The 24968-nt window shown below is 46.4% G+C and overlaps 1 protein-coding gene across 1 annotated transcript in view; it reads right to left on the reverse strand.

The window, feature by feature from the left end:
• The window catches only part of BACE2 (beta-secretase 2), a 56041-nt gene extending 47565 nt beyond the window's left edge, over positions 1–8476 (reverse strand). Inside the window, exon 1 of the mRNA XM_059840104.1 lies at positions 8063–8476. Coding sequence (XP_059696087.1) covers positions 8063–8377 — 315 coding nt within the window. The 5' untranslated portion in view covers positions 8378–8476. The remainder of the gene's footprint in view (positions 1–8062) is intronic.
• Positions 8477–24968: the final 16492 nt, after the last annotated feature.

Here is a 24968-nt window from a genome sequence, read left to right on the forward strand (position 1 = left end):
GCTTGAGGCTTTCTGAGGGCTCCAGGGCTGACTTTGCTACGTGGCCGCTCTCGGATGCGCACGGCCAAAAGTCCATTGGACAGCCACACCTGGGGCAAGGCTGCTGAACTGGCTGGGCCTGGGGGCAGCAGAGCTGCTCTCAGCCTAAGGAGGAGAAGTTTTCAGAGCTCCTCAGTGAGGCTCTCAGGTGATGCCAGGCTGTAGCCATGATATTTTCTGAAAAAACCCTTTGCCAGGATTTTTCTCCTATGAAGCTGAGAAGCCTCAGAGGAAAAGAAAAACAATAATTATCTGCTGCTGTGGAATGCAACAGGTGCATCTTTGATTGGTCTCATGTGGTTGTTTTTAATTAATGGCCAATCACAGTCCAGCTGTCTCGGACTCTCTGAGAGTCACGAGCTTTTGTTATCATTCCATTCCTTTTCTATTCTTTTCAAGCCTTCTGATGAAATCCTTTCTTCGATTCTTTTAGCAGAATTTTAATATATCATTTTCTTTTAATATAATATATATCATAAAATAATAAATCTTCTGAAACATGGAGTCAAGGTTCTCATCTCTTCCCTCATCCTGGGACCCCTGTGAGCACCACCACACCAGGCTGCTGCTTCCCTGGCTGTGCCAAGCAGGTGCCACCACAGCGAAACCAAAGCTGTGGGGTTGGTGCAGACTGGAGCTGTTGTGGCACGTGGCTGGCTGCCGGTGATCTCTGCCCTGGCTGGCAGCAGAGTAGCCTGAGATGGGCTGGAAACAATGCCCCAAGGGATCTGTGGGGTGCACGGGGAAACCCTCTGGTCTCGGGAGCTCCGCGATGCTGCGGCCGTGTGGCGCAGCAACGAGGAAGGGACGGGTAGGACTCAAGTGCCAGCACTTGTTGCAGTGTGTTGTCATGGTTTGCCTCACATACCCCAGGTCTCTCCCTGAAGATTTCTTCCCCAGGGGTGTCAGCCACCTCTCCCTCCCCCTCCCTTGCCCCCTCCTGAGCGCTGTCTGTCAATCCTGGCATTCCAGAAGGGCGTAGAGTGATTGGCAGAATTCAAAAGATGCCATACCCCTGAGGGGATGTTGGGCCATCCGGGTGTCATTTGTCCCCTAAGACTTCCCCCCCTACCTGCTTGGTGGTCCCCCATGTTCCTTCCCTCCCCCTCTCCCCGGGGTTAAAAGGAACAGCAACCACACGGTTCGGGGAGTTCTGTTGGAGCTGTTGCTGCATTCAGAGGCCTGCGGGCCAGGAATAAAGCTCTGGATCAAAACCAACTCCTTTTCCTTCACCATTGTCTTAATCTTCTTCACCAGAGGTAAACCTGAGCTCCTGCAAGCCTGGACTTGCCTCCGAGCCCCCAGCTGCAGCATCCAGACAGCCAAAGGTGTCTCTGGGCTGAAACACCACAGTTGCCGCCTCTTGGTCAAGCAGCAAGGGCCAGACAAGCTCAGGCACGTCCCATCCAGCTATATTGGTAATTATTCCAATAAACACTGGTGATATTTATTAAATAAATAAAAAGGGCACAAACGAGGGTGCAAAACAAAACATAAAGAGGCTGCTTTAGAACACCCCAAAGTGGGGCCGACACATGGATACATGTACAGTCTCTCCCAGAATGTTCTAGAAGCCTTCTGGCCAATCACAGGCTGTTGATCTGCATGGCCACTCCCAAGAGTGCTTTGGGAGTGCTTTGGGAATACCAGAGTCCTTTGTGAGCCCTTTTTTGCTCCTCACCATAAACTTCCTGGATGTCATTAGTTGTGGCTCCTTATTCCTTGAGGCCTGATGTTTGCTGTCTGTCTCTGGCCCGTCTCCTCCGGGGCAAGCTCCCACACTGAGCTCCTTCAGGTGCTGCCGGTGGTGGAGCAGCTCCCTGGGCACTTCCAGCCAAGGGAAAAGCACAGTGGGTTGTTCATGCTGAGGTTCTCTTCTCAGCTAGGCTGCTCCCAGCGCCAGTGCGCCGTGTCCTGCCAGCCCAGCTCCTCAGCACCGCCATCCAGTCACACAGAGAGCAGTGATGGAGGCACGGGCAGAAAGGAAAGTAAGATCTGCCTAGTCCTGGCCTACTTTAAGTGCTTTCAAGGGCACTGAGCCGATGGATACAATTTCAGGTATAAAAGTGACCTTAGAACATGCTCTGTGTTTGCTTCATCAGCTTGGATCTATCTACAGAGCAAACCCAAGCTGGAATGCAGCAAGACGTAGGACAGGCCTGTCAATAGCAGGAAAAAACACTTCCTTCTTTAAGGCAGCTGAGAGCTGCCTCCTTTACTTTGAAGATTTGATCTCAAGCCCTAAACTGTGCTGAAATAGAAGCAACAAGTTCCTTCACTTATTTACCCAAGTTGTTTGTATGATGAAATCTGTATTTTACAGCCAGTAGGAAAAGGGGGAGAGAGGTCTGTCCGACTCCCACTGGAGAGACACATGTGAGAGCCATTGTGCCAGCTTCCTTTTTCAAACAGAGCTGTACTTGACAATGACCAGACAACACTTCGGGTCAGACTTGTTTCACTTACACTGAGTGAGGACATTTCAAAAATTATAATATGTGGAGGCAATGTAATAGCTAAGGTGTCCTCACATACTCAAAGTCCTAAGAGCCCTTCAAGAAAATGAAGACCTCTGCAAGGTGTAGTAGCTTTTAAATCTGTCTTGCCAGGTGCAATCCCTAGAGCTCACAGTCCTCTAGTTAGAGAAGGGGGAAAAAGGGAAAAAAAAAACCACAAGAAAAACTCAAATAAGAAGAGAAAGATTTCTTCCTTAATGATCCAAATGAAATAAATGCATGGAAATTCCACACGGGCTTTCCTTCGTCCACTCTTTCATTTTCATCTCATTTCTACTCCAAATCCCAACTAATTTACACTTTATTCAGGCAAAACAGTTATTTGCTCACCCTCTACTTTCCTCTTTCCCGATTTAACTGATGCTGTTTCCTTGATAAGGAATGTAAAAAATGTGAGCCTGGCACCTATTTCCACCACCCTTGCTCCTCACAACAGCTCTTCTGCCCTGACCCACCAGGATCTGAATTCAGGATTGCCTCAAGCAGAGCCCCTGGATATAAAGCTTCCATCACTTCTCTGAAGAGGAGAAAGCTCCTTTAAAGCAACAGTTAGTGGGGCTCTAATCCCTAACTCAGGGAGAGAAGCACATCCTGAGGAATGACCATGGTGAGCCTCTTCCATTCAGTGTAAGCAGCACTCATATTTTGGGTTATTTCATAGTACAGCCTCTACTACTCCCACACAGCCTCTTTTGCCAGGGCTAATTTTGGATGGAAGAAGGTGTTAGAATGCTAATTTGTAAAGGCAGGGACTTTTTGGTCAACCCAAACCTGGTATGTTTGCTTGTTTGTTTTGGGTCAAAAACACATCACAGCCCACCAGGCCACAGCTGTTCACTGGATTAATCCTGAATTACAACTGCCAGGTGCTTGTCCTTTTTATTTTGCAGGTATCCAACAACAACAACAACCAAAATAGACTCAAATCACCATTTAAAAACAGGAATATTTTTGCATTTCAATACTATTTCCACTAGACAGATCTGGAAGGATTTTGACACTGCCACCTCAAAACACTCCAACGCACCACAGAAACTGTTTTTGCTTCTCAGGCTTTTGTTTCTTCAGCTTTCATAAAGAACTCAAAAATAAATACAAAATACCTTAGCAATTAATAAAAAAAAAAAAAAGAAGAAAAAAGACAGAAAGAGAGACTTGAGATGCAACCTGCCTTCTGATATTTGAACAGAGAAAGATCACATTTTAAAATTCCTTGTGTCTTGAAAGACAGTGAGACCCTTTTCAGCAAAATTAAGAAAGTGGAGCTGAGTTTGTTGGGCAATAGCAAAGCACCAGAAATCAGATTACAGAGCAGCTGAATCTTTCCTCACATCTTCATTCCTTTCAACACTCAGGGAATGAGATCTACCACCAATTAGGGAATAATGGCTGCAAGTTCAGAACTTGTTAATGTGTGTGTACATCACCCTCAAAACACGAAGGCATAAATTCTGACTCCATGACACACTAGAGGTATTTAATACATATCCTTCTTTATCATTCCTCTCTTTAATAGCTGGAAGAAATGGAAGGGAAGATAACCTCCCACCAATTATGTGGGAACTGAAGTTTGTGTTTTGCAGTGGGGGCCGTTAAGACCCAACTTCCACACTGACCTTAAAACTTGGGAGTGAGTTTATAGGAGGGGTTTTTGCTCACCCCGTGCACAGAACAAACTGCCATTAGGATAAACAGCAGATGTAAAAGCCTCCTCATGAACAGAATGGAAAACTGACACTGAAAGAAAGGAGCTGTGGCATTCAGAGCACAAGTTGGATCCTTCTGTGGTTAATCAGACCGGAGCTCTCAGGGGCCATATGCCTGGCCTCTCTTTCACAGAGAAGTTGCAGGATTAAAATTTACCTGTTCTCAATAAAAACACAGCTTGGAAATGCAGTGGGATCAGCAGGACTACCACCACCTCATACAAGAGGCAAGATGAGGCAATGGTACTGTCCCTGCAAGCATTTAATGCAGTCCAGATGGACTTCAAGAAAGCTGTGAAAAACATGAGGTTTTTTAAAGAGTTTGACTATTCTTTTGGTCAAAAGCTTGTAGGAGAAACAAAATTAATATGAAGAGAACTGCAGTGAAGATAGCAAAAAAAAACCTAAATGATCTTGGATTCAATTTCCCATAGTTCTTATAATCTCAGGGTAGGCAAAATAATAAAAGACAGAGCAAAGGAATTCCATTGGATTATTTAAAGAAATAGCTAAGAACACCGCACACAATTCATATTGGGCTCTTGCCACCTCTTACTTAAATCTGGCACTGGAAGAAATGCACCTATGCAGACAGGTATAAAGCCCATAATCCATCAGGAGTAGGCCACATAATAATACATCCATGTAATAAGGGACAAATACATCACGCCCTTCAATACAACAGATCATTTTCACCTTTCACATAATTCTTAAGTAGGTCTACATGTGAATGAATAAGAATTAGTGGGAGTAATAACACCTGACACCAACCTAGTAACTGGTCTGGAGATCTGATAGGATTAGAAGGATACTGTATCAAAAAACTGGAAATGATCAGAAACACTTTGGCTGCAAACACTTTGCAAAACTGGATTGACTGCATTGAAGTTTCCCATCTTGGAAATAAAATAAATTTTGACTTCACACAGCTGCTCTATTTTTGTACCGTCAGAACAAGTGTTTCAGAACTGCCATTGTGAATCGCAGCTCTGTGCTGTGTTTATCTGCTATATGACAAATCAGAATTGGAACGAAAGCCGAAAAGTATGCCTTAAATGACCTGAAAAACGATATTCTGTCATAGTAGCTTCCTTCCAAGAACAGGAATTAAAAAAGGAAAAATTCTAAAAATGCAGCTGAGCAGTAAAGCAAGCCCTGTAGTGCTGAAGCCTTTCACAAATGTTCATTCCCCATTCTGGCACAGCAGCTTCCAACACTTGACGCACACGCTCCCGAAGTCACTGGGCACCAACACTACTGTAACCACCACATCAAACCTGCTCTCTTTTCTCACAGCCTGCTACTTGGTCGTGGTCCACCACTGCCCTGGGAGCGTTTCCCCATCCCCTCTCTGCTCCTGTGCAGAGCAGCAGCTGTGCCATGCACCTTTCTGTTCTGCGAGCGCGGGAGCGCAGCCGCGCTGCTCCGGCGCTCCTCGCTGCCAGCATCCTCCTTCCTCCTTGGCAAAATGTCAGGGCAGCTCCCTGCTCCCTGGGCTGGCAGTCCTGGGACAGGCCTGGCTCAGGCAGGCAGCTGGGAAGCCCCAAGCTGGAGGGGTGTAAGAGCAGAGGAAGGTGTCCAAGCATTACTTTGTAGCACAGCTACTGACGTGAAGCGAAGTCAGGTTGGGAGGAGCATTTAAATCAGGAAAAGATTTTCCTTTTCTACACCATCATGCACAGCCCACTCCCAACTCCAGCAACCACTTGCCCAAGAGCTTAACACAATCCAACGCTTGGCACTACCCAGACACTTGATTTTAGTAGCAGCATGTGAAGCATTCAAGTACCAACAGTAGCAGCTTTGTAGCTTTATACTACTCGTTGCAAAGCAGAAAAGACAGCCAAGTACTTTTGTGATCTTTAAGTCTTCTAGTTTCAGGCAAGGAACGAGATAACAAATTCATCCTCATCAAAAGTACAGAATAAATTCTAACTGCACTCCACTGAGTCATTACACTCCAAGATCTGATTTGGGAAACAGAAGCATTTGTAATCTTACTTACAACCTCATTGGGTCTACTTGTGAATAAAACCTCACATGTGCTAAACCAGTGGTAGTCTTCAAAATAATTAACTTTGCAAGAAGTCAGAACTAGTTCAAAATAGTAAAAGCTTTGGAATCAGATTCAAAGCATGTTTTTTTAATGTGGAAAAAATAAAAATCAGAGGCAAGTCTAGCTGAAACCTTCCATCACCTGTAATACAAGTGATACGAGCTGTTAAGCATAAGTGAAGCCTGTGGGTGTACTGAGGGCAGCACATTTCTCCCTCTTAGACCTCCAGTCATATTATTAAAGGCCTGTCACATTTTTCCTTTTCCATTTCTTCCCATTTCAGAATCCCCCTAGACACGTAAGGAGATAATATGCTTGATAGTCACTTTTCCTACCTGAAGTTATTTTTTTTCATCTAAGACATGCTGAATTGGGTGATTAGTCCAATCAAGTCTGGTTCCTCGATTGTGGCAGAAGCCAATATTGAATGCTTGAATGTTCCCTGGAGTTATGAAGCACACACCACACCACACTAACAGAACTAGTCAAATATGCATCACTTAACACATAGGAAAAATTATTCCATGGCCTCCATGGCTACTGGGCCACACCTTGATACGTCAGACCTAGTTATGTTGTTTGGTTTTTTTTTTAATCTCTATTTATTGATCATAAAACAGTGCCAGCCTTTCTCAATGCATGTATTGATCCCAGTGTGATACCTTTTATTAGAGAGATGATGTGGCCAATCCTCTTACACTCGAGGGGCAAAAAAAGAAAGAACTCACAGACATCCAAAAATGCAATGACGGCTGAATGCTCCCCATTGGCTGCGCATTTTGGCATTCATTGGCTTTTTATTACGTAGGGGAGTTAAGCAGAAGAATAAAGATTTTTTTTTTTTTCTGTCTACACTGGAAACCTCAGGACCTAAACTCCTGAAGCAAACACAAAGTTCTGAAGGAAAGCCCCGAGGGCTCTCAGGAAATTAATCCCCACTCAGCTGACTAGTCATCCCACCAGCAGCCCAGCACCGCTCCTCCTGGGATCTCATGACACAGATGAAAGAGCAACTGCACGGCAAAAAAAAAAAAAAAAAAAAAAAAAAAAAAAAAAAAAAAATCAACAACTCGAAACAAACTTCAGCCACACTGGTGGAGACAGAGAGGGAAGATTCAAGGCAACACGGTTTATCTGAAAACAATATTCAGAACACACAGGTTCTTTGCCCCGTTAATGAACAGCACATGGATTCCCGACAGAAGGGGCTGGTTGTGCCCAGCCATCACTTAGTTCAGCAGGAAGATGCCGAGTGATTCTCCCGGGAGCACCGGGAAGATCTGCCAGCGCACCCAATCACGATGCAGAGCAGCTTAAAAAAGCAAAGAATAACCAAAAAAGCATCCTCTGTCTCTAAAACACGGTCAGTTCGACTGGCAGAGCAACTCGCTTCAGATCCAAACGCCGTGACACAGCCTGAAAGAAATCCTGTGGACCAGATCTGCAGATTTCCCGAGCAGGGGCAGGACAGGGCAGCCGGGGGATGCTTCTCTCCTTTCTCCCCTCCCTACGGGTCCGCGGAAAGTCGCTGCTGCTGCCGCTCCCCCGCGCCGGGCACCGGCCCCGTCTCCCGGGAAGGGAGGGGGAGAAAGGGGAAGGGAGGAGGCGCCAGCGCCGAGCACCGGGACAAAGTTGCGTTGAGCCGGAGGGGTGGGGGCCGAGTCGCTCCCACCCCGGCGAAGTTTGGCCCCGTCCTCCCCATCCCTCCCAGCGCCCCCGGCCCGCAGCCCCCGGCCCGCTCCTACCGCCTGCGGCGGGGTCCCGATCAGCATCTCCAGGTAGTAGCCGCGGCCGGAGTCTCCCTGGAGGTTCTCCACCATGGCTAAAAAGTTGAGGGTGCCGCCGGGATCCGAGGCCAAGGCCAAGCCGTCCGCAGCCCCGGGGGCATCCTGCTGCCGGCTGCCGCTTGCCGGCCGCAGCACCACCGGGGCGGGCGGCGACCCGGCGGGGGCGGCGGGGTGGGACACGCGGAGCGGGAGGGAGAAGAGCGCCCGGCAGAGCCCCGCCGTGCCGGCCAGGAGGAGCAGCAGCAATCCGGGAGCCGCCAGCGGCGTCCCCATCCCGGCGGCAGCGCCGGGGCCGGGAGTCGCTTCCCAAGTGCGGCGGCTCCGGCCGGAGGCAGCCTGGCTGCCAGACTGGAGCAGCCGAGGGGGGGAGGAGGAGGAGGAGGAGGAGGAGGAGGAAGGAGAAGGGAGCGGCTTACCCACGCCCCGGCTCCATCTCCCCCTCCCCCGAAGCGAGCTCCTCCTCGCGTTTCTCCCGCACGGCCCCCGGGCAGCCGGAGCGCTCGGAGCTCCGGGGGCCGTGCGGGGAAAGTTGCTCCGACCCAGCGCCCACGGGAGAAACTTCCCGGCTCGGCTCGGCCCTGCCCGCAGTCCCTCTAACGGGGCGTGACGGCACGGCGGGGAGAAAAGTTTCCGAAAGCCCTAAAGGGAGAGCGGCGGAGCGGGGAGCGGCTCCGCTCGGCGCCCGGTGCGGTGCGAGGGTGCCCGGGGCTCCGGCCTCCGGCCGCCGCCGTGGGGAGCCGCTCCCATCGCCACCCCCAGGGAGCCGGGGCTGTGGTCGGGCAGGAGGAGGTGGAGGTGGGGATGCGGAGTCACTCGGGGATGCGGCAGTGTCCCCGTGTGCCGGTTCACACGGTGGCGGCTGGTGTGAGGAGCGGGCGTGTGTGTGTGTTTGTGCGTGTGGAAATTCAGCTGCTGCACCGGCAGGAGCGAGGCACGCAAGGTGTCTGCTTGAGAGAGCATGCGAGGCTTTAAATGTCTTCATCATGCACGGAATTAATAACGGCAGTCAAGTGCGGCCTTTTGAAAGATGGGAACACTTAGGGTGGAATTAGTCTCGACATCTCTGGAGTAATGACAGTGCCTGATGGATCGCTGGATGGAGCGGAGAGTCCAAAAACCTTGAAATGTAACGCCGGGCAAGTCTAAGCAGAGTCACTCTGTGGTTGTTTCTGGCTCTTCCCCCAGTCCTCGGTTGTAGATAAAGTTGAAAAATATCCAGCTGAAGTCATGTGTACTCTCGGTGGCCCCTGATCAATTTGCTGTCCTAGGCAGCCACCTGGTCTCTCCCTGTGTGTAAATCTACAGAGCTGTGTGGACTGAGATCCCTTCTCTGCCAGAGTAAACTGTGAGAGCTCCCCCTTCCCTCCCTTGAGCTGGAGTAATCGTCCACAATATTTGCAGGTGTTTCACAGGTATTAAATGAAGTTTTACTAAGAGGTAGACAGTGTTCATTTCTGGGAAGGCTGTTTGGGGGAAGGATAATTGGGTAAGGCTGTTAACTGTAGGCATTTGTCAGAGTTGCTCGAAGAGGATAATCTTTAAAGAGAAAGTGTGAGCCTACCTTCCCTTGCTGAAGGAAAAGAAGTGTTTTCACATTTTTTCACTGATGTTTTTGTTACTCTGGCTCTGTCACCTCAAATCTGGAGCCCTTGTGCTCACTTTGTAGGGTCTCCCTTGGATCAGTGCAGTGCTTCTGGTGCAGGTGGATGCTTATTCCTGCATCCATAGCAGGAGGGGATGCAGACCCTGTCCTGGCTGGTGGAGGTCTTTGCAAGAAGGAAAATGCTGCAGGGGAAGCCTGCAAGGACTATGGCCTGGCTGGGGGCTGGAGGAGAGGTTATAGATGAAGCTTCCTCTCAGGAGGTTGTTGTGCTTGTGGGGAACCACACACCTTGGTAAGAGGTGAAATTGTGCAAAGTTCCCCTGCTGCACAAAGCTTTCTATTTGCCTGACAAGTAGGAAAGTGAAATATTGCAGCCCTGCTCTGTCTGGTCTCACCTGCTCCAGACAGAGGGAAAATGCTGCTGGGGGCTGATGGCAGCTGAACACCTGAGGGAGTGGCAGCCTGGCTCACACAAAGAGGTTATCTCCGGGGTGCTGCTGTAATGGCTTTTCCTAACGTGGCTGGGATAGTGACAGGCTGCATTGTAGGGCCTGTCTAGTCGCAGCTGAAGCCAAAGGGGAATTAAAATGCTCGGGGCTCTTCATGGGTGAGCTGAAAACTGGAGAAGTGCCCCCGCCCCTTTGGAAAAGGGAATGGGAAAAGTAATCAGGAGTATAATTGAACACCCCCTCAGAGTGGTAGGGATGTATTTAGAACAGTCAGCAGCTATGTGCATTTTGTTTTAATTCTTTTACAGTACAGTAAGTCTTCCCCCTTGCTGCTGTTGCTAAGATACATTACCACACTCCTGGCTAAAGCAATTCCAGCCAAAGGAGTGCATAGTTTTCAGAGCATAGAAGATATAGCATAGCCTTTAAGTGTTGAAGAGAAAACTTGTCCTTTTTTTCCATGCTGTTTGGTAAAAGTTCTTCTCGTCCTGTTTTCCACAGCCCTGGATCAGTCTCACAGTGAATGTTCATCAGGCAGCTGCTGAGTGTGAGATGCTGTGTGTGAAACCTTCCTGCCCTCCCATGGCATCATCCCAGCAGGGCTGGTGTGCAGCATGGGGTTTCTGCCTTGCCTCCCCTGTTCCTTTATTTAGTTAAGTATCTGAGAAGGATTAGGCTGTGCCACGTACAGGTGAGAAGTTCCAGTGCATTTCTGAGCAGGGCCTTAAAAGTGCAATGTGAACAGCTGCTTGGGAAAGGAGATGTAAAAAAAAGTCCTCCCAGAGAGCCAAATGTGACTGCATCCAAGATGTTCCTCAGAGAGGGGAAGTCATCTGTATGCAATGAATGCCACAGTCAACATGCACATTTGGGTTTTTTGTGTATCACATACAGAAAATAAATGAAATGCCAGAAATAGACTCAAGTTTAAGTGTCTGTACACTTTGTAGTCTACAATATTTGATGAATCTTGTTTTACTTTATTTTTGTGATTCCAAATATGTGTTCTTTGAGTAAATAATAGTAAAAGTTGTATCAGTCTCTGTGAATAAGGCTTTTTTTCCCCTTTAAACTCAGCTGCCTGAATATAATTTTTCAGGTAAATCTTGCCTTTAATCCAACTCTGTGTTAATTCAATTTGATGGCACGGTGGTGCTTTAAACCTTGAGCCACTTGACAGTGAATTAACATTTGTCTCTATAACACAACCTTCCACCAGTATTTACAGAATGCAGAGAGAGCATCATAGCAGTGCAGCTGCTCTGTGCTGTGGACAAGGTGTGTGAACTCAGTCAGAGGGGGCAGTTGCTCTGTGGAGATGTTAAATCAGGCCTGTTGAGAAAACCAGCAGGAACAGAGAAGGCATCTGAAGATGCAGAGGAAGTGCTGGAGCTGATCTGAGCAGAAGGAACTGTGTGTGGCTAAAAAGAGATCTCTCCCTCCCCAGGAGGAAGCTATTAGGGGACTGCTCAGATCGAAGTGTTTCTCTGCCCAGCTTCTGAAGGAGTCAGGCTGACCTGTGCTAGTGTTACACAATGATAAGGGCAGATGGCCACAAAGACTTCTGTCCTAAAACTGCTGTGTCTGCTTTCTGTGTTCTTGCTCTTAGCATCATCAATACTTTGGTTTTAAAAAGAGTGATTGTTCTTTACTGTAATTCCACAATGCTCCTGAAGGAAACCCAGCTGCACCAGCAAAGGGTTAATTCACAGAATTCAGCAGCCCAAGGAGAGGAGGGGTTTTGTTCTTTCTGGACGTGACTGGGAAAAGGTCTTCTCTGTCTGTGGCTGTCTTGCAATCAGCTTTTTCATATTTTAGGCCTATTCCAGAGAAGTATTGCTTGTACAAGATGAGTGTAAACAATCAAGGGGCAGCAGAGGCCACGAGGTCTGGCTCTGCTTTGTGTCTGCCAAGGCTTGGCTCTGTTTGTCCTCAAAGGCCATGAATAAAACAGCTGGCCCATGGGATGAGAAATGTGCCCCTCGGGAGAGCTGTTCCAGTGGCATTCCTGGGGCTCTGAAATGTCTCCTGTGCCAAAAGGGGGGGCATGGACACTTCTGGGACTTCTTAAAGGATGGAGTGTCTGCCCTGAATGTAGAGCTCAAGAAAGATGAATCTTGTGGCTAAAGACTCTGTGCTCGTGGATGTAGGGGCAAATCCTTATCACCATCCATCTCTTTATTTTGGGTGGAGGACCTGTGGGTGGGGGTGTCCTCTTTGGTCACTGTGCAGTGAGTTTTCTGAAAGATGGTATCTCCCTTTGGCTGCAGGTGAACACGTGAGGTGTTGTAGAGCCGAGGTGGTCAGAGGGATGGAGCTGCTCTCCTGTGAGGAAAGGCTGAGGGAATTGGGATTGCTCAGCCTGGAGAAGAGAAGCTTCAGGGTGACCTAATTTTGGCCTTCCAAGAAAGATGGGGCAAGATTTTTCACAAGGGCATGCAGTGACAGGACAAAGGGGAATGTCTTCAAAGTGACAGAGAGCAGGTTTAAATTGGATGTCAGGAAGAACTTCTTCCCTGTGAGTGTGGTAAGGCACTGGAAAAGGCTGCCTGGAGGAGCTTTGGCTGCCCCTGGATCCATGAAGTGCCCAAGGCCAGGTTGGACACTGGGGCTTGGAGCACCCTGGGAGCACCCAGTAGAAGCTGTCCCTGCTCATGGCAGTGGGGATGGAACTGGATGAACTTTAAATTCCATCCAATCCAAACCATTCCATGATTTTATGATCCCTTTTTCTCTAACCAAGTGGCATGTTGTTGGGTTTACAGGGGTCCCCAGGACGAGGTGAGAGATGAGAATTTGACTCCATGTTCTCAGAAGGCTGATTTATTATTTTATGATATGATATTATATTGAATACTATATTAAAACTATACTAAAGAAAGGGAAAGGATACATCAGAAGGCTTAACAAGAATGAGAATAAAAACTCGTGACTGACTCCTCAGATTCTGACACAGCTGTGATTGGTCATTAAGTAAAAACAATTCACATGAAACCAATCAGACATGCACCTGTTGGTAAACAATCTCCAGACCACATTCCAAAGCAGCAAACACAGGAGAAGCAATCAGGTAATTATTGTTTTCATTGTTTTCTGAGGCTTCTCAGCTTCCCAGGAGAAGAAATCCTGGCGAAGGGATTTTTCAGGAAATATGACAGTGACAGTGTGTGACCAATCAAAGGGCAGAGGTGCAAAGTGCACCTTGTTTTGTGCTTGTCCCAGTGCTAGGGCAGAGGGGCTGTGCAGAAGCCACAATCCCTCCTCTGTGGAAAGGAGTAGGAACCAAGGAAGGGGAGACACAAACAGCTGCAGGTCCAAGTAAGGCCTGCTCAGACCACATAATCTCAAAGGACAGCACAGAGCTGAGGTTAAGGGAAGGCTCATGAACACCCTGGTGCTACAGCACCATTGATATATTCAGCATTATGTTTGCTTTGAATGTTTATCACCTTCTGTTTGGGTATTTCTGGTCTGGTGTAACTCATTGCTGCCTGGGCAGCTCCTGCCCCACTGAGGCAACCTGCAGAGCTCGTGATAAATTGGTAATTGCATTGACCACTCTCACAAAGTGTTATTTCTCCTCAGAAAGTTCTGCAGGCTTCCTCAACTCTGTTCTGCACCTGGCACCAGGGAAGAAATAATTTGTGGGTTAGACCTTCAAATGATCCAATATCGACCTTCTGATTCCAGACCTTCCTATAACCACAAGCAATGGTTATAAATTCATAAACTATGAAAAATTAAACATGCAGTGAACTATAACAGTGCTTTAAAAACAATAGAGAGAGACTGGCTCTGCTGAGATCACCCAGGTATAAATGTGGGGCTGCAACCCACTTGCCCAGAAGTGCTGGATTATTCATTTATTAATAGTAAGAATTGTAAGAATAGTTTGTTACTGGGAAATCACTCAGCTTGGTTAAGACTTTTCAGAAGTGCTTGGACTCCACAGTATTTACTTGGAAGTGGAGAACTTGGGATAGAGAACCCACAAGGAATTCTAGGCAATAGCTGTTCAACTGGAAAGTTCAAGAAATAAAGGAGCTCACACATGGCAAAATTACTTCCTGCAGCCTGTCTTTATAATCTGCTGTCTTTTCTGGTCCACTTTTCTTTATGACCCTGATGCTGACCCTAGCAGAGCCTCTGCAGACTGGTAAATTTTGTCATAATCTATGAAAATCTGCAGCTTCCTTAACTTGGGGTGCTCAACTCAGTGACTGCCAGCTGGGCATAGAAATTCCTTCCTTTCCTCTCTTCCTGGGCCAGTACATTTCTGGATTCTGCTTTCAATATGCTGCTGTTGTAAATTCAATCTGAAATGCTGAAGGCTGAGCACAAACCAGGTTCCTGAGTGATCTTGGGATGAAGGAGAAATAAGAGGGACAACCTAAGTACATGTAATTAGTGGGATTAATTAAAGATTTTTTTAACACCCTGGTGAGTTTTTTTTGATAAAAGATTATTTGCAACCTGACAATGTGTTCTTGATTTTTCATTTTTGGCTTTTTGGTCTTGAAATTGTACTTTGTTTATTAATTTTTGGGGGTTTTTGTTTTGTTTTGTTTTGGGGTTTTTGGTATTTTTTGGGTTTGTTTGTTTTTGTTTTGGGGGTTTTGGTTGGGTTTTTTGTTTTTTTTTTTTTGGGGGGGTTTTTTGTTTTGTTTTGTTTTGTTTTTTTTTAATCCAAAATAGTAATAAAGAAACACTGGGAAAAATTGTTACACTCTTTCCGGTGACCTTGATCAAAATAACTTATTCTGTATCCCATTTCTTTCAAATTAAAAAACCAAACCTGACAAAAACCATAAAAAACTCCCCAAAACCTGAGCTCTGTTTTTCCAAAATTTTTAGAAAGATTGAAGTTTTTCAGTTCATGCATGTAAAGACAAACATGTGCATGACAAATGAAGATGTCACCAGCAAAGCAGTCCACAGGCATGGGAACATTCTTGGCTTCTAAGCCATGGGGAAAACCTGATGTACCAAAGAGATGTTTGCATCCATCAGCTTTGCAAAATGAGGTCTTGTTGTCATCCTCCTGGGCCTCTGGAGATCTCTGAGATGCCAGGGAAAGGTGGAATGGAATTGTGTTTTACAGAGTGAACTTCTAGTTCAGGATGTACCAGGGTATATTTAGACTTTCGAGTGTTTGTGTTAATGATAAATCCAAAATGCTACTTAAAAGTCTCACATACTCTAAAAAAAAGTGATAATGAACTGTTTTCAGCTGTGAACATTGGACTTTCTGCAGGATAGAGCTGAAAAATGGTTTAGGTGCTTTAAGGTTAAGTAAGTCAATAAGGCAAAGGACTGTTATCCTGCATTTACCTGGTAATGACAGTAATGAAATGGTCCAGAAAAAAAAAAATGTCCTAAGGCAACACACTCTGATCCCTTTCTAAAAAAATGAGTAAAATATTGTCAACTTGGAAAGTTGATTAAGTTATTAATGTGCAAAATGTTACATGACTTTGCACTTCAATTGTTCTGTCTTTCCAGCAGTTCATTATTCCTCATCAGACACAGAGGTCTTCTCATAATTTATGTCTCCTGCCATTTGTTTCCAGAACCCAACAATGAGAGTAATTATGCTTGCCTCTTGGAATTCTTTGTTTTCAGGAAACAATACATCAGGGAGGCTGTTTCAGAGCTGCAGCCTCTGCCAGGCAGCCAGCCAAAAAGAGGCAGAAGGCTGAAAATAAAGCTTGAAAAACTTCAGGTGATTCTTCCCTCGTTTGTAATGGTAGGGCCCACTGAAGGAAACCAGATTGATTTGCTGCTTGCAAGGGCAAGAGCTGGTAATTTTACTTCAATTTGTCTTTCCTTCTTAAATAGTTTGCACTATTTCTTATGTTGGGCATCAGAAATATATTTTTTTGGAGTTGTTTGCATGATTTTTGGTTGATAATGCACAGAACATTGAATTAGAGAAGCTTGTGACTGCTGAACTCAGAGGCTGAAATCTTTTGGGCTGAGGGTCTGCCAGAGACTCACCCTATTTTCTGCAAGTTTGTTCCTGGCTGTACTGAGGAATGCACTGGAGAAAAGCATATTGTACTGTATCTTAATAAAAAATTAAAAAAAAACATCAGTCAGTTTGGGGTGTTCATGTGTGAGAAGCAAATCTGGGATGTCCAGGTGCAAGAAAACAACAACAAAAAAGACTCAAAGGAAATTAGCCAATGAGGTGTATATATAATAAAACCAAATGTGAGCATGGTTATTTTCCTCCAAAAATCAGTTTCCATGTGCTCAGTGCAGCCCATCTGGCAGCTCCATTCCTCCCAGGGCCCCTTTTACACCACATTCCATCTCTTGGTTGCTCTGCACCCTCAGGCTGGAGGAAGCCCCTTGGTCCTGCTGTGGGGATGGATCAGACTTTCCTTGGAGCTGCTGCTCTTGGGCCCTGCAGTGCTGGACAGAAATCACAGAAATGACAAGAGACTCCTGGGAGAGTGCAGGGAGGGAGACAGCTCCCAGCTGAAGTGGCCTGGCGGGCTCAGGGGGGGACAGAAGAGCTGTGACAGCACAAGGAGAAAGGGACCTGCACAGTGACGTGACTTGGAGGAGAAAAAGGGCCCTGTTGGGGTGGCAGGAACAGTCACAGGAGCTCTGAGCACTTCTCACCAAATAAGGATGTGAGTGCAGGAATCCAACACGCCTCGGATGAAGTGGTTTGGTAACTAATTAAGATTTTCCATACAGGAATCTGTTCTGTCTTATTTTGAGAGCAACGAGACCTTCTGGATTCTCAGAGGACTCTTCCTTCTTAGTCTCTACTGGATGAGTTATTGACTGCATTTTTACAGTTTCTGAAGTACCACAAAAAAACCTTCAGGGTTTCACCTTCTACTCTGGTCCCCACAACAAAGGTTTGGGTGGTGGTGCTTTTGAATATGATTTTCAGGATTTAGCACTGGTAATCCTATTAGTCTGTTTAGGAAATGAAAAAAAAAAAAAAAAAGAAATAGAAGCTGACTCAGTGTTGGAGGTAATCTCCTTTATTAGACTTGTATGAGAGAATACACTTTTCAAAGAGGAAAAGCACTCAGGAATTTCTGCTTCATCTTTCCAGGGTCTCATGTAGGCTGAATATAATGTCTGTGTGAAAGGACTGAATAATTTTTCGGTTACCTCATATTAGCAATACCCTTATCCATCTCCTGCACTCTATTAACACTTTGGAAAATCTTGCCCCTTTATAACAAGAGAGAGCTGTAACACATAGTTTGGGTTCACTCCACCTTGTATGAGCAGGCTCAGCTTTAAATAGTTCATAATAAGCATTTGGATTTGAAGGGGAATTGGCAGGAATGCCTTCTGCTAGGTGACCTTTGCAAATATGTCTGCTGCTGCTACATGTAGTACCTAAGGAGATGGTGTTTACTGCTCTGGTTCTCTCCTGGGAGCTGGGAAAGAGGACAAAGCAGCTCCTTGAGGCTTGGCAGAAGATAATCAGAAATGTCACTCCCCACTCCATTCCTGCCAAATGCAATTAGGACTTTTGCCGGGGAGAAAATCATTTAGGGGTTGCACTTAAATCTTAGAAGGCACATGTGAAATGCTTCATTTTCAGCAGCTGATGCTGTAAACAGAATGTAGATACGAGTAATGGAGTAGAATTTGTTTTTTTCTCGCAATGAATGCAAGGTATAAAGTGTTTATTGACTTAAAAAGAGAAACTGAACAAACAGAATAAAGAAGAAAGCATTCACGGCTGCTTTGAAGGAAAGAATGTTTTTATTTCATACTTTGAAGAAATTGTTCAAGTAGTTCAGCCGTGTAAAAATGTGACCCCCTCTAATGCTGCCAAGGGCAGTGAGATCAGGGATAATCTGCTGAGGAAATGCAGCTCACGCCAGCCAAAGGCAGAGTTTTAAACTTACAGCACCATTTTTTTTTTTTTTTCCAAGAGGGAACCATGGGCAGAAGGGTTTTTTTTGCTTCCTGAAGAATCCCATTACCTGTTTTGATGAATGTTCTCTTTGCTGTAGATGCATGTGGATGTGAGGCACAGTCTGACACATCTTCTCCCTCCAAACCCCCTTTGTCTTCCCAGTTAAAAGCTCCACATAAGAGTAAAGGGGCTTTAGGAAAACTATATAAAAGTTACCTTTAATCTTGCATTATTCCTCTAAAAGAATTGCAGGATGAGTGCCAGGAAAAGCAGACCAAACTGGTCCTTTGCAGAACCTTGTGCTAAGCAGGGAGCAAATTCTACTATTCCAGGTTGCTCCAAGACTCATCTGACTTGTTCTTGGACAGAACAGAGGATGGGGCAGCCACAACTTCTATGTGCCAGGGCCTCACCACCCTCACAGGGAGGAATTTCTTCCCAATGCCCAATCTAAATCTGCTGTATTTCAGTTTAAAGCTGTTTTTGTGGCCATAGAGAGATGAATGCTCTCATCATTGCTGTGGTGAGAGCACAGGTCAGGCTCATCGCAGTTCTGGGGATGTGCAAATTACTCTTCATATTTGTGTGGTGCTGTAGTGCCCTTGGATACTGCTGCCTGCACCCTCTGATTCCCAGTTTGTGCTGGAAAATTTTGGCAGTGCTTCCTCTCCAGAGGAAGAATGGATGGAGAACTTTTTCTCCTTACCTGTCCCTTTGGTGTCAGTGCTGTCTTAAGCTGGAAATGGGGCTGTGTGCTCTGTCACCATCTGTCAGAGCTGGGGCAGTTCTCTGCTGTCCATGGGGCAGTTTGTTCTTTATCTCTCCCACAGCCCATCCTCCCTCCAGGAGATCTCTGCTGTCCATGGCCACTGAGTGTCCCTGCAGGGCTGAGCAAATTCCACCATCCCATGGGGAGATGCTCCGCCCAGGGGAGGAGCCAAGCATTCCTACCTGGATCCAATCTGAGCTGGGAACAGCCCAGCAGCCTTTGCCCCCTGCATTCCCAGAGGAGCAGCTTTCTGCTGCCCTGCATTCCCAGAGGGAGAGCAGGCCCATCTCCAGCAGCCCTGGAGCTGCAGAGGAAAACTCCCCCCTTGTGCAGGATCCCTGCTCCAGCAGAACCACAGCTGGCACTGCAGGAGGGCTGAGCCCCCCTGGGATGGGACTGTGCCACCACCCTGAGCCCCCTGGGATGGGACTGTGCCACCACCCTGACACACAGGGGGTCAGGGCATGCTCTGACTCTGGCAGTATTTTTTTTGTTGTTGTTGTTTTGTTTGTACTATTGCATTTGTATTTTTTTTCAGGTTTTCCTAGTAAAGAACTGTTATTCCTATTTCCATATCTTTGCCTGAGAGCTCCTTAATTTCAAAATTACAATAATTTGGAGGGAGGGTGTTTACATTTTCCATTTCAGGGGAGGCTCCTGCCTTCCTTAAACAGACACCTGTCTGTTCAAACCAAGACATGTTGCCAGGTCTGTGTGGTGCTGTGAGTACTGAGAGGGTGTCTGAAAGATGAGTTCTGTGACATAGATGGTCCTGCAGTCCTTGCACTGACATGAAAGAGATGAAATATCCTAGAGCAGGTCTTTATAATTAGAGAGAGTTACCACCTCCAACACTCTGCTTCTCCTAAAATGTCACTGACTTCTTGTTCCTGGAATATCATAATATCTCTCTTTGCTATTCCTGTTGTGAGAAAACTCCAGTGCAACTGCTCAGTAGTCCCTTGCAGTTCCAAATATAAAGTCCTATTTTAAACAGGCTGCTCCAGGGGGCCTGAACCCCCAAACAGTTTTTTGGTGCAGTGAAGAGGCACCTTCTGGCCATGCCCTGGATTGGGTTTTCAGGGTTGCTGAGTGGATGGACTGTGAACCTGACCTTCAGGGTGGTGTTTCCTAGGACAGTGTGGGTGGAAATGTTAAGGGCTCTGAGAGCCCCTCCAAGGCTGGGTCCAGTTCTGCTCCTGCAGGAGAGCCCTGCAGGGGCTGGAGCGTGTCCAGGGCAGGGAAGGGAGCTGGGAAGGGGCTGGAGCCCCAGGAGGGGCTGAGGGAGCTGGGAAGGGGCTGAGCCTGGAGCAAAGGAGGCTCAGGGGGGCCCTTGTGGCTCTGCACAAGTCCCTGCCAGGAGGGGACAGCTGAGGGGGTCGGGCTGTGCTCCCAGGGCACAGGGACAGGAGCAGAGGGAACGGCCTCAGGCTGGGCCAGGGCAGGCTCAGCTTGGCCAGCAGCAGGAATTTGCCCATGGAAAGGGTGCTCAGGCCTTGGCAGGGGCTGCCCAGGGAGGTTTGGAGTCCCCATCCCTGCAGGTGTCCAGGGAAAGCCTGGATGTGGCACTCAGAGCTCTGGGCAGGGTGACAAGGTGAGGATGGGTCAAACTTGGAGTTGATGATCCTGGAGGTCTTTTCCAGCCTCAGTGATTCTGTGAATTCTCTTTCTCCATGCATTTCCTTTTAAGCTTAGATTGTTTCCCACCATAAGAGCTGGCGCCCACATTTGCCTTAAAGCAATGACATCTGAAGCATCTTTCTGTCCTATGGACAGCAGGCTGCTGCAGCCTTTACATCTTCTTCTCATCCTTGCTCTGTAATTTGTTTTGGCTGTGGTCACTGAGCACTTCCATTCTGTTGTTTTCAGGTCTTCCCTGGTGCTGCTTCTGCTGTAGCTGAAGTCTGTAAGGTCAAAATATTCATTTTCTTGGGTGAGCAGTGCTGCTGGAGCTGCTGTAACACAGAAAAATGATGGTGTTAAACTTCTCTGCACGTCAGACTTTGTTCCTTCACCCTCCTCTGTTTCTGCTTTTCTCCTTCCCCAGAGAACCCCAGACACAAGTCAGTGGAATTGACCGAGTTAGGAGCCCACCGAGCTAGAAGGAAACGCTGCAGGAGAGAAATGTACCCTTAATGATAATCCCCAAGCATCAAGGGATGAGCTGCTTTGTAGCACTTTGCCCTTCAGTGCTCTTGCTCTGTGTCCTGCTGCTACCAGCCATCCTTGCTTTGCCCAGGAATCACATCCCCAGTGCTGTGTTTGACCCAGTAATTTGTTCCTTCTTCTTTTTCATGGTGCTTCACCTCATTTCCAGCCTGACTGCTGGAGTTCTTAGCAGATTTGAGGTGCTGCTTTTAGCACCGTGCCCAGGGTATTGTTTTGGCCTCTGTGTTATCTCTATGTTTACACTATCAGCAGCACTTTTGCTCCTGGCCAGTGATATTGGTATGCTCATAGCACCCAGGTATGTTCCTTCTTTCTTGTCTGCACACATACTCATCAATAATTCTGTTTCTGCCTCCCTTATCTCCCTCTTGGAGAGATACAACTGCTTTAAAGATAACAAAACCCAGAAATTCTATTCTTCCCCTCTGATTCTCACCATTCATCTTTCTCCTCTCACTAGCAATGCTTGTGTCATTTTTGCTGTTATTGCCAAGAAAATACCTTTTTAAAAAACAGTGGTGCTCAGCTTAGACCTGTCTCACCCACACTATCAAAGCATGGTGTGTGTATTTTTAGGCACAGTTCATCACAATTCTTAATTTTGGATAAGTGGATAAGCCCTTCCATGTGTCTTTGTTTTGTGCCTCAACATCAGCCACTTTATCGATGATTATTTCTTCATTTCCCTACCCTGCACTCTGCTAAAGCTGATACAAACTAGACTGATTTTTTTCACTTTGTTCTGTTCCTCACAATCCCCATTTTTCTGAAGAGAACCTTTTGTAGCCTGATATTCTTACCTTATTCTTAGTATGGGTGCTCTGTTTATTTTTCCCATCTCCTTCATCACTTGCCCATTCACTTTTTTTTTTCATTTTAGCATACTTTTCTCATTCCTTGCTCTTTCTCCATCAAGCTTTTCACATTTTGTACTTTAGATTTTTTTTATTAACTCCTTTTACTTATTGTTTATTTCTGAAGTTTAAATCCCTTCTTAAAAAGACTTTCTGTGTTTTTCTCCTTAATCCCAAGCATATTGTCTCTTATAGATCAGCATTACTTGTTTTCTTTACTAGGCTATATTGCCCTTTAAGATATTGAACTTGCCTGATGTTTTTATGTTTTTGTTGCTATTTGTTTCTTTATATAATCCCCCTCCAAGTGTCATACTAGAAACCTTTACAAAGGGTATGGACCTTTTATTTCCACTTCATCTTTATTCTGTTTTTGCTCAAAACTAGCATAGTTTTAAGACTATATTTGCCAGAAAGACAGAAATATAAGAGGGCTTCTTTTCAAAGGAATCAAAGATGTAAGAACTCACAAACAACTTCTTCAGAGCCTGAAAAAATTACTGCATTGGGCAATCCAACTGTGGAAGGGAAAGGAAAACTTTGGAGAGGGTTCAAGGCCCAGCTAAATGGAACATCTTGGGCTGCAGACAGTTTCTTGGCCTTTTTTTATCCAATGTGTTTTCATCCCAAATGCCAAACACAGTTGGTCACAGATTCCTGAAGTGCTGAATGAGACACAAGGAGAAGGAAAAAGCCTCCAAAACTGTGCTGGATGGGTGGCTGTAAGCCTGGAGGCACATCCAACTTTGAAAGCCAGAGAAAAATACTTCTGGTTTGGTGATTCAATGTGTTGCTTAGGGAGCTGATTCCATCTCAAGTCTCTCTGTATTTGAGACAATGCTTAGCTCCTGAAGATAGATACTTTTGGTGCAATTCTCCTCTTTCACTGGAAAAAACCCCATTATCTATCCTTTACATCTCTAGGGGAAAGAACATTTGATGTGTCTGTGTCTGAAAGATTCATAAACCAGAACGTGTATGAAGTCGTCTAAGATTAAAAAAAAAAAAAAAAAAAAAAAAAAAAAAAAAAAAAAAAGCATACTGTGGTTTTTAAATCCATCTTCCTGATTTGTGGGACAGGTGATTTGTCATTTGCCATCACAATCAGAATACAAATACCTCTCACTCCTGCCAGAGGTGGGGAGATGTGGAAAGATCAATTCCTTCAGTAGGCCTTTGTAAGAGGAGGGGCAGTGGGAAAAAGGAATATTTCCATGGGAAAAACATGGAAGCTCCATTTATATGACACAATACATGATGGGAAAAGCTCCATCATGCACAAACTGAGGAAACTGGGAGACAGGTATGAGAAACTGCTCCATGAGGGGCCATGTCTGGGAGGATTAAGTCTCTCAAAATGCTCTTAGCTGTACCTAAGCCTGGAGTGGGCTTGCACCTCTTTTTCAGAGGAGTGAGGCTTGGAGATGAGTGAAAAACTCAGTATCTTTAGGGACCTGGAAGGGTGGTGCTGTTCCCTGTGCAGCTCAGTGATGCACAGCTGCAGGGATTTAGACCAGGCTCTGGATTTCCTGTCTGGCTTGTAGAAAGCAGCACAGGGAGAGGGAGGAGAAGGTGCTCCTGAGAAAGGGAAAGGTTATGCTTTGGGGAAGGGAAGATTGAGGGATCCTGCTCTTCATTGCACAGAGCTGGGCTTTTTATGGAGGAGGACAGGAGGTTTGGTGTGATCCTCACTGTCCTGGAAGATGAGAGCAGCCTGTGGCCACTTTCAGTGCTATCAAAACAGTGGGTCTGGCTCAGGGGCTCTGACAGGGAATTTATTGCTGCCTCCTTGGCACCCCAGGGCTGTGCTGAGCTGCAGGAATGGTTCTTAGGGGAATTCTCTGGAATGCCAGACTGCACAACATGGATTTTGGGCCTCAGCCAGGACGTGTAGGTGCTGCTGTGTTGAACAAGGCAGATTTGCTGGTCTGGGGAACATCTGCTCAGTGGTCCCCTGGAAAAGTAAAGGCAGATCTGCAACTTCAAGATGGATGCAGATTAATGAAGCTGGTCTGAATCAATCAGGTCCTCATGCTGGACTCAACATCTGGACCTTTTTCTGTTGCCTGCACTGCAGGGTGTTGGGATTATCCAAAAATGGCTCTGGAAGGAATTGCTCTCCAGAAGAAAACCCTCTGAAGTGTATTTTCTTCCATGCCATGAAAAAGCATTCATGCAAACTCACACCTGGGCTTTATTTTATCAATAAATTATAGAAATTGGCAGTAGTCTACATGGGCTGATTTGAGTTTGGGAATGGGAGGAAGAGATTTTCCTGTGCTTCCCACCTAGCTGCAGGAGCATGGGAATATTTGTGTTGAAGAAGTGTCTGCACTCCTCTCTAGGCAAAAGTCACCGTGTGGCACTGTGATGGTAGCAGTGGATTCTTATTTTCCTCTTTGTTTTCTCACACAGACACATTCCAAAGCCATGAAATCCTTATGTGGATTTTAGGTCCCAACTATGATCTTGAAGACCTCGTTACCTTATTAACTTGTAGACTGCTCAGGGGGTCTTTTGTTCTCTCTTTTCCTTTTCCCTGGTATTTTCTCCCCTGAAATATCCCTGAGTGATTGTCTCTGACTACACAGAGACACAATCATTTCAATATCATAGAATCTTGAAAAGATCTGGTTGGAAGAGACTTCTGGAGGGTGCAGAGATCAGATTTCTACTTGCAGTGATCCCAAAGCCCAGCTCCTCTCAGCTTCTCCTCACAGGTCCTGTGTTTGTGCACCCTGAGCTGTCTGGCAGCCCTCTGCCTGTCCCTCTTCTGCCAGATCCCTGCTGAGCTGGCTTCCCACAGGTTCCCCAGCCTGCTCCAGGTGGGATGTGACCCGTTCTGACCAGAGGGGAAGAGTCAATTCCTTGGATATGTTGTTCTGGCCCTCCAGATGTGATCTGGTGAGGAGTTTGCTGAGTTACAGTGTTGGCTCTTATTCAGCCTTCCTGCCACAGGGGACCCTGAAAATCCCACAGTGCTTCCTCTGCAGAGGAAGAATGGATGGAGAACTTTCCCCCCTCCCCTGTCCCTTTGGTGTCAGTGCTGTGTCTAGGCTGGAAATGGGGTATTCTGCTGCCTTCTCTTAGAGGTGGGGCAGTTCTCTGCTGTTCATTGGG

Source organism: Haemorhous mexicanus, chromosome 2 (assembly GCF_027477595.1).
Source record: "Haemorhous mexicanus isolate bHaeMex1 chromosome 2, bHaeMex1.pri, whole genome shotgun sequence".
Lineage (NCBI taxonomy): Eukaryota > Metazoa > Chordata > Aves > Passeriformes > Fringillidae > Haemorhous > Haemorhous mexicanus.